The sequence below is a fragment of the Glycine soja genome, chromosome 18 (assembly GCF_004193775.1).
Source record: "Glycine soja cultivar W05 chromosome 18, ASM419377v2, whole genome shotgun sequence".
Lineage (NCBI taxonomy): Eukaryota > Viridiplantae > Streptophyta > Magnoliopsida > Fabales > Fabaceae > Glycine > Glycine soja.
Genome location: NC_041019.1, coordinates 7,271,352 through 7,280,915, shown reverse-complemented (window position 1 = coordinate 7,280,915; position 9,564 = coordinate 7,271,352). Strand labels below are relative to the sequence as shown.

General features: G+C 37.4%; 2 protein-coding genes across 5 annotated transcripts; both read right to left on the bottom strand.

Moving 5' to 3' along the window:
* Positions 1 to 1,164: 1,164 nt before the first annotated feature.
* LOC114396423 (uncharacterized PE-PGRS family protein PE_PGRS46-like) lies at positions 1,165 to 5,775 on the bottom strand. 4 transcript variants are annotated; one of them, XM_028358401.1, is made up of 4 exons: positions 3,528 to 5,775; positions 3,343 to 3,425; positions 2,718 to 2,758; positions 1,165 to 1,705 (listed from the first exon to the last, which is right to left on the bottom strand). In XM_028358401.1, exon 1 carries the CDS (start codon positions 5,626 to 5,628, stop codon positions 3,532 to 3,534), a length of 2,097 nt encoding a protein of 698 aa, XP_028214202.1. In that variant the 5' UTR covers positions 5,629 to 5,775; the 3' UTR covers positions 1,165 to 1,705; positions 2,718 to 2,758; positions 3,343 to 3,425; positions 3,528 to 3,531. The 4 variants fall into 4 exon arrangements, with proteins under 4 accessions (XP_028214202.1, XP_028214200.1, XP_028214201.1 ...); XM_028358399.1 differs by having other exon boundaries at positions 3,343 to 5,775; XM_028358400.1 differs by lacking the exon at positions 2,718 to 2,758.
* A 1,098-nt stretch (positions 5,776 to 6,873) lies between these two features.
* Positions 6,874 to 8,459, bottom strand: LOC114396844 (ATP-dependent DNA helicase pif1-like). The gene is made up of 3 exons (XM_028359034.1): positions 8,381 to 8,459; positions 8,084 to 8,302; positions 6,874 to 7,991 (listed from the first exon to the last, which is right to left on the bottom strand). The coding sequence occupies exons 1-3, from the start codon at positions 8,457 to 8,459 to the stop codon at positions 6,874 to 6,876; spliced, it is 1,416 nt and encodes a 471-aa protein (XP_028214835.1).
* Between the last annotated feature and the right edge of the window lie 1,105 nt (positions 8,460 to 9,564).

Genomic DNA, 9,564 nt, shown 5'->3' with positions numbered 1-9,564 from the left:
TTTACCAACATAAGTACAAACAAAGTTCCCGTGGACTCGATACTCAATCTTCCGTTTTAATCTTTATTATTTGTGATAAAATTAATACACTTGTCAATCTGTTAACAACTAAAAAAAGCACACAATTCATATAAAGAGAACACAAACTATCATACAAGAGATACAAGAGACCTAAAGTGACCACTTTTAAATGGTTACGGGATACATTCAAATTATATTTTGGAAGTAAAAAAGGATACGAGAAAAAAGAAAAAAAAAACTTTTAACTATTCTAAAGAAGAGTTGGAAGCAAAGAATAAGGATAAGAATAAATAAATCATCCCATGCCAAATTTAACATACTAAAATCGTATTCGGATTGTGACTATCTGTCTTCAAATAGACATAAAATAAACCCTAGGAAACAGATTTAATGTCTAACAGAAAATAGGCACAATATTTGAACATGACCTCTCCCCCACAGAAAAAGATTATTCCCAGGGACAAATTTATTTCAGCAGTTTCTAGATTTCATCCATACTTTTGGGAGTAAAATAAGGTATGAAAAAAGAAGCCAATATATGAGTCAAAGAGGACTAGAGGAGTGTTAGAATCACACTCCTTCAAAAACATACTCTCTAACTATTTAAAATTTATTGAAAAATATAAAATTAAGAGGGATAAACATTAAATATAATATGAAATCCACAGAAAATTATTTTTAAAAAATTTTGACCAGTAAAAAAATGTGTCAGAAAATGAGTTCCTAACATTTTCATCAACTCATTGTAACACTATTTTCAACACTCTTATTGGTCAATTTCTTAAAAACTACAAAATTATAAATGGTATTCAATAAATAAGGAATGACACCTCACAATTTTAAGCTTTTTCGACAAATTTCAGCGAGAACAGTAAAGAATGCGTAAAAAATGGGTCAAGAGAATGTTACTATCATTTCTCTACATATACTATATAAAAAATTTATATAAACTTTGTTTCTATAAAAAGTGAAAAATCTGATATCCTCCTCTGTATAAAAAGCATTCAAGATACAAAGAGAGACCACGGAAATGAAAACAATATGGCCCTCCAATTCTCAACTGTTGGATTCCATTAGACTAGATGTATAAACATGACAAGACCATAAAACAAAACTGGAGCTGGATTCGACCTTTATCAGCAAAGTTAATATCAATATATACATGAAAACACGTACAATTCTCCAGCTTTGAATGATTACAGTGATCAAATGGTTAGCTCTCTACATCATACACAATATTTGCATGCTACACCGCTGCTATGCTAACAAAATGTGAGGGAGAAAACAACAAAAAAAGAGGTGGGGAATGAAATGATACAACAGCCAAGCCAAAAGGAGGGGAAAAAAAGGATACAACAGCCAGCCAATCAGAAACGGCACATTATCAACATCCTCTGCTAAATCCTAGTACACATTTCAAACAATAAGTTCTAAATACTGCCACATTTCAGACTTCAGCAAGTTAAACCCATTACATCAACATCGATGGTTTAATTAATGATGTGCTAATAACTGAAACATACATTCAAATCAAAAGCTAATACTTCATAGCAAAAGTTCCACTTCTCAATGTATGAATGTAAGAAAAGGATTGTCATGACTTGACCCTCCAACACAGAAAACGCTTGATCCCCATCACAACCCAGAGTTTGAATGAACAGTTTCCTTTCTCAAAACAATTGCCCTACACAAAACAGAAGCCCATAACACTGATAATTGTTTGCAACTCAAAAGGCATTAACTGAAAGAAGGTAAAGCAGGCATAATGAAAATGGAAAAAAAAATCCTCAATTCCATTAAACAAGCACACATAAGTTTAGTTGATTTATAGGTGAGAATAAAATATATTGACCCCAAAAGCAAACAACACAATCTTTAATCTTTGGAAAACTGCAAACCAATGTTTTAGACCATAGAAATGCATATAACAAAAAATTAGAACTATTGATGTTAGAATACGTAAAAAATATTTGCCTTAGGAGGAGGACGTGATGCATAATAGATTAGGACAATTGTGAGATTCTCCTTAATCTCTTTTTGCAGTTGCCTTACTAAAACCCACAATTTCGTTTTCAACAATACAAATCATTCAAGAACGACCCTAATTTCTCAACCCTTTTCATATCCATGTCCAAAGATTCTACTACAGCTTAGGCTAGGTATTTTTAAGGGAAAAACTTACAAAAACTTAATCTCAAACAAATACATTGACATAAGTGTTGAAAAATACAGTCCATATAGGAAGTTAAGCAGTGTTCTTAGTAATTTTGAATTTTTGAGGGAAAAAGTAGATTCAGCAAATCCAGAAAGTCATGCAATTACAGATTATCTGAAACTTCAATGTTTAAAATCATAAAAACTTGATTAAAAAATTCCATAAAGTCATGCTTCAATGTTTATATAGTATATGCTCATCACAAAAATCAAAATATCTTCTGCTAAAAACATGTAGCCATAATATATGGAATGGAACCACATATAATGACATTCACTTTTGAATATAGAACTTTCATATAACCACATAATTCAAGTGTAGATATACCACTTATTAGAACATAATCTTTACACAGTTATACTACCAACAAAGGTCAAGGGGGGAGGGGGATAATAACTGTACTGAACTTCATGGGAAACTAGTTACTAGTTGTAGTATGCACACATAGAAGCTACAAAACCAGAATGGAAATCAAACATACCTATGTCCAGATTATAAACTCCTTTAGTTTGCATAATTAGCCTAACAATAAAAATAAAAATGAATAATCATAACCATAAAGTCCTTAGCAGACAACATATAGATTTCCATTACACCCAGAATCCATAGTCAAACATCCACCTGGTCCAAAGGCTGAGAGGTATGAAAACAATACAGCATCACACCAGGAATAACAAAGAAGAAAAAATAAGATCCAAATGCATTTGAACTTTAAGTTTCTGATTTGTTGGCTATACTTGGATGCCTGAGCTTATACTACTAGGTTTAGTTTTGACAAAATTATATGTTCCAAAATTTACAAGGCTTGATCTCAAACATGTTAATTCTTCCTTTGAGTAGGAAGTTAGAATATTTTAAAGCCTGCAGGAATCTACTAGCTAAAAACTCTAAACAGTCAACAATACTATTCTCTAAATTGATGTCATGTCATCTATGGTTAAAACTAAATCGCAACTTACAATTGGTTCTATATCAATAGGAAAGTTCATAAAAAAGCAGAGGCATCTAGTATTATTCATCATAATGCACATAGCCGGCAGTAAGCTCATATCCCAAATTGAGATCGAATAACACTAGCAGGCTAAGAATTGAAGTCGTAAACTAACCTTTCTCAGAGAAGAAAGAAACCATGCTCCTAACAAGAAGCAATTAGAACAAGTGATGAAATAAAACAGCTGCACAACAACATCTGGCCCCAGAGAATTCAAGCAAATGACAAATCATGACTTTTCAGTTACTGTTTTTTCCCTTCCAAAGTGGAAAGCATTCAGAGAAATATCAGGAAGCATACAAAGTTATTCAGAAGTAAGCCGCCGCCTCTTCACATAATCAGCATCTCTTGGTCTAGAATGGTGTTCCTCCTCTTGCGATAATCGTGACTTGCTGTGAGTCCTTGATGACCGTCCCCTCTCCCACTCATCATCGTGCTCTGCTTCCCGGTCTCTGTACCTATGATGATCTGCATATCTCTCCCTATCTTCTCTGTGCCTGTCACGCTCACGGTGATCCTTTTCGCGGTCACGATCACGGTCTCGAGATCGTTCACGATCACGGTCACGGTCACGGGATCGTTCTCTGCCCGTTTCTCTATCATCACGATGCCTTCTTTCAGACCATTCATGATCATGACCCATATCTTTTTCTCTAGATGCATCTCTCTCATATCCTTGATCTCTATCATCTCTGTACCTTCTCTCAGAAGAACCAGACCAGTCCCTTTCCGAACCTCTATCTTTTTCCCTCATAGGCCACCCAGCTCTATCATGACTCACCTCACCATACTGTTGGTCTGAAGCAGCTTCCTCCCCATAACTGGACTCTCCAGCCTTCCCACCACCGGGCTCTTCACCACCCCATCCACCCATATTTGGATCCGACCACATTCCCATATTAGGACCATCCATGACTGATCCGGGCATCATCCCCATACCATTAACAGGCATCCCTCTTCCAAAAAAGGCTGGATTAACATGAGGTGCCACTCCAGGCAAACCAACACCTCCAACACCAGGGAATGAAGGCAAAATACCCGAAAACGGAGGCGCCGGAGCACCAGGAAAGCCTCCATAGCCACCCATTCTGCCCATGGGACCACCAAATGCAGGATCAAAACCCTGATTCATCATTGACTGAGGATGCAACATTGGAGGGGTACCACCCATACCCTGTCCAAATCCATTTCCACCATGGCCCATTATACCTCTACCACCCATCCCACCACCCCTGTTCCTCATTGGATTAACAGGCCCTCTATTCCCCATACCAGGATTGTTTCCTCTCCCCCAGTTACCTCCTCCTCTTCCATAACCTCTATTCCCCTCTCCACCTTGGTAATTACCACCCGTTGAAATATTACTCCCACCAGGTTTAGCCCCTGCGTCAGCAGGCCCCCTCCTTCCCTGAGGAACAGCAGATTGGTTCATCTGCTGATTTCTGTTTATCTGAGCCTCCCCCATTTTCTTAACGGTAAAAGGTGAAGCAAATGCAACGACACACGGCCTCCCATTAAAAACATGCCCATTCATCCCTTCCTTGCAAGCAGTTGCAGCAGAAGGGTCAAAAAACTCAACCTGGCAATACCCCTTTGATTTCCCACTCGCCTTCTCATCGAAAAACTTCACCTCCTTCACAGGCCCATACCTACTAAGCTCGGTTTCAAGCTCGGCATCAGTAGTCCACCAATGCAAATCACCCACAAACAATATAGTACCACCAGAACCGGCAGCACCACCACCACCACCAGCACCTCCAACTCCTCCAGTATTAACACTAGTAACAGCACTCACACTGTTTCCAACACCATTTCCACCAACCCTATTAACATTCCCTCCTCCTCCACCACCACCAACACCACCTTGACCTTGTCTCACCAAACCCTCATTTCCCACAATCCCAACAACCCCACCATGAGGTTGCTGTCCAATCCCCTGCATTGCAGCACCATCATTCCCACCCTGATCCTCAATTTCACTCAAATTTCCAGATTGGTTCCCTAATTCAATCCTAATCCCACCTTTGGCACCCACCTCGTTCCCTCTATACCCTTGATTCTGAAACCCATCAACCCTCCCCGAAACCCTAGATTCCACAACCCCGCTTCCTCCACCGCCACCGACACCCGGAATCGAAACCCCGGCGGCATCCGGAACCGGCGGCGGCGGCGGAGGCTTCTTTTCTTCGACCTCGTCGTTTCGGAACCCCGAATCGTCGTTCTTGCGCAACGATTGAAGGAACCCTTCGCCGACGTTGACGTCGTTGTAAAGGTCCTCGTAATCGTCGTCTTCTTCCTCGCCCAAGAAACCCTCGTCGGCGACGGCGGATATAGCTTCGTTACGGTGGAACTGATCCATGGGATCGCCGCTCTCACCGTACCCTCCCTCGCCTTCGTCCATTTTTTGGGTCTTTTTCCTTTTGCTTCTTCAAATTAGGGTTTGCAGTGAAGAGCGATACAAAAAATGGAGTACAAGCATGTGGAAATGAAAACGCAGCGTAGAGAAGAGAGAGAATATGCGATTTGTTTAAGAACTAATGTAATCAAATCTAATAATCACAAGCTAGATAATACTGTATCATTTCATATACACTTGCCACGAGTAGAAAATTATAGAGTTTGTTTTGGATAAAGGCTGAAAGTATTTTGATAACTTCTCTACTGAAAAAAAAAAAAAACTCTATATTTTTTATAAAAAAGATCTCAAAAGTACTTGTGACTTGTATCCAAATAATAGTTTCTTTTGTAATAGTAACAGCCTAAGTGGGAAAACTTTGTACGCTAACCTTAATAGTGGCGTCCAAAATTATAGGTTGAAAATTTTAATTTTCATGTTTGTATATAGTTTAAAAAAAGAATATTCTTGAAAATAATGTTTTTTAAGCATGTTTTCGTGAAAAAAATTTCACGAGAGATATGAGAATCTTATTTAATTTTTCTTTTATTATGTTATAAACTAGAGAGACGCCCGTGCCGATGCACAGGCTCATACTTTTATTTGAATATTAATAAATGTGAAGTATGTCAAAATATATGTAGGGAAAGGAAAACATTAATTTAGGAATGTATTTGAAACTAACTTGATTGTATGATAGAATGTTTTTTATGGTGCTGGAAAGATTATGATGGTAACATCTTCTACGGAGTGGGAGACTATACAACATAGTGTTGATGTATACTGTAATATAAGAAATGGTATACTAATAAGCATAGTATATTGTAAACATATAATCAGAAATTGACAAAGTGTAAATGAAACGAACAATTAGTGTTTGATAGAAAATGAATTTTAATAATGAAAATGTGTACATTAAAAAAAAAGGATTTGGGAAGCATACCATGATTATAAGTTTGAAAAAACTTCTTTGTATACTACATTAATGGTAGTATTTTTGGGAGTGCCTTGATTATCATGAATAAGAATGTGGAGCCCTTTTTTGCTTTGAACTCGTGAAAGTGCAACATATAACTGGCCGTGTGAAAAAACTGGGGTTGGCAAATACAATCCAACATGTGCCAACGATTGTCCATTTGTTAATTGTCATTGCAAATGAAACCATGAATGGAAATTGTCTTCTAATTAGCTTGAATGGCCATGGTGAATCAGAAGGAGAAAGATTCATTCTTGGTATGTAAGTTCTATGGCCTATGTTAGGCCAGTAATAATCTCCGCTTCAACAACACTTGAACCAAGTCTTGTAACAATAAGCCTAGTTCTGTTGCATAACCCATCAGCTTGGTCCAGATTTCGTAGTAGGATGATAGGCGTATCAACCTTGATTATGAGCTTGTGATTTGGTATGCCTGATGTCTTCAATGAGTTTAGAAATTCAGCTGTTAGTACTCCAAATGAAGGACTGAGTAGTTCATCTGATTTGTCAACAGAACCAGCACTACAATACTCTTTCTCCTCACCAGGAATCAAAGACAGGACATAGTCATTTATTTTATCAACAACATCTTTTGTAGAGGCAAGGACAACTCTTTTTTGCAAGAAATCGCCATTGCTGTAGTTGTGTAATAAGTTTGGATATGTTGCTTCAACAATTGTCTGGATAGGATCTTGAAAGTCCTTGATAAGAAACTCATATGGGATGGTGATTTCACCATAACCATCATTAGGTTCTGCAAGTTTACCATCACCTATGTCTAGCAACCACTCAGAAAATTGTTTTAGTTCATCCAAGTTGGAATGATCAGTAGGATTTGATTGCAACCGCATATTTTTAGTCAGCTTTAGAATTTGACAATGGTTCCAAATGTAAGATGAATTTAAAGTTGCATAGACAATGTCAGAACGATTACCTCTTGGCACAACAGGTAGAATTTGACGGAAATCACCACAAAAAACAATGACCTTTCCTCCAAAAGGATTGTTGTTGTGCATGATGTCCTGTAAACTTTTGTCAAGGGCCTCAATACTGTATCTATGACACATTGGAGCTTCATCCCATATGATGAGTTTTGTGATATGCAACAATTCAGCCAAATCACTCCCTTGATGGATATTGCATGTCGAATTTTTTGTTGCAGGGACAAGAATAGCAAACTTAGAATGTGTTGTTCTACCACCAGGCAATAGTATTGAGGCAATCCCACTTGAAGCTATTGTTAAAACAATTCCGCCAGTAGAGCGTATAGCAGATGATAAAGTTTTCCACACAAATGTCTTGCCTGTGCCACCATATCCATATAGAAAATAAACTCCACCTGATTGAGTTGCAACCACATGCATAATCTTATTAAAAATAGAAGCATGCTCATCTGCATTTAGTAATGTATGAATGATTTATTATTAGTGTGGATTGTTAGGAATTCATATTGTGTTAGTAAAAAGTAAATTTTTTTATAAATACCTGTTAGCGACTGGTAGCATTTGTCAAATTTGGCAGCCAATATCTCCCTGTTGTAAGCCAATTCATTGTAGATAAGATTATTTTGGTGCGTCTTGGCGGCATATCCTAGTGGATATGGCATCGAAGGAAAATCTCGTAAGCTTTTCCTGTTGGCTTGCAAGAGGTTTTCAATTTCCGTCAAACAAAGATGCATTTTTTCTTTGTCTGTTAGTTGGATGCCTATGAATAGTAAAAAATGGCATAGTCAGTTATGAATAGTATGATTGATACGCATTTATTTAGGATTTATGAAATTACCTTGTCTTCTATGATTAAATACAATATCATCTACCATCCATTGCCAAGTTTGTTTCCACACATATTCAGGCCTATCCATGGTATTCATAAATAGCAGTTTCACAAATAACTTCCTAAGATAGTGTGGAGTTCCCCAAGTGTTTGCTTCTCATAAGGCACCAACAAATTCTTGATCACTTCCTAGAAAAACTTTTGCAAAGCATGCTTCTCTGAATGTATGATAGACAACATTTTCTACTGTTCTAATATCTTCATAACATTGTGATTCTTTAGCAGAGGAAAGCATCATCCTCATGTAGAACAACTCTCCACTGGAAGGGGGCACCCAAATCAGCCTGCCAATAGTATTTCCTTGTTTCCTTGGTTTCCAGCATCTTTTTCGTGCATCATAAACAAATTTGGACACATATTCAGCATAAGTAAGATCTCGTCCATGATGGTATATTTTATTAGAATTCATCCAAGCTGTGAACATTGATTCTTTGATTGTACTCTTAGCCAGTACTGTGCCAATTTCTTGACTATCTTTCCAATAAACAGGCTGTTGATTTTCTAGGTGGAAATAAAGACGTTCAACTGCCGGTGCACGCCCATGCATTGGGAATGCAAAAATCTTCCAACATGCTTCAGGAGCCGACACATACCTGGAGAATGAAAAATAAAATATGAACACTTTATTTGTAGTAATTATTAATTTTATTAATTAGTTCATAACAAAGGGTTTTTTGTCTATAGAAGAAATGCAATTTAATGAGAAGATGATGGACACATACCGACAGTCAAGATAATGTTTAATTTCATCATGAACCTGATTTTGTGTGCCATCCTGGTTTTGGTCATTGACAATAGCTGTTGTAATCCGATCAGATCCTTTATTGATGTACTTAAACAAATATTTTATTGAGGTACTTTGATTGCACCATTCCACATTTAGGTGTGTTCTATATTTGAGTAACAAATGTGGACTATATGGGACAACAAATCGATTATCGAGATGAACACCCTGTTTTTGCACAATCCGTCTGGTGTCTCTTCTTCTATAAACAGGAAAACCATCTTGGTCAACAATTGTGGCTGGCTGAAACTTTTTTGGGAAAAACCTGAAACACTTGCCATTGGCCATACATGGTGCCCTTTTATTAGCTAGTCCACATGGACCATGCATCATGTGGTTGGAGACAATT

Coding starts and splice junctions, on each gene's coding strand:
- LOC114396423 (XM_028358399.1), bottom strand. CDS start 5,628: ATGGACGAAGGCGAGGGAGGGTACGGTGAGAGCGGCGATCCCATGGAT.
- LOC114396844 (XM_028359034.1), bottom strand. CDS start 8,459: ATGGATAGGCCTGAATATGTGTGGAAACAAACTTGGCAATGGATGGTA. Junction 8,303..8,380: donor ATTTAATCATAGAAGACAAG/GTAATTTCATAA, acceptor TACTATTCATAG/GCATCCAACTAACAGACAAA. Junction 7,992..8,083: donor ATGCTACCAGTCGCTAACAG/GTATTTATAAAA, acceptor TACTAAATGCAG/ATGAGCATGCTTCTATTTTT.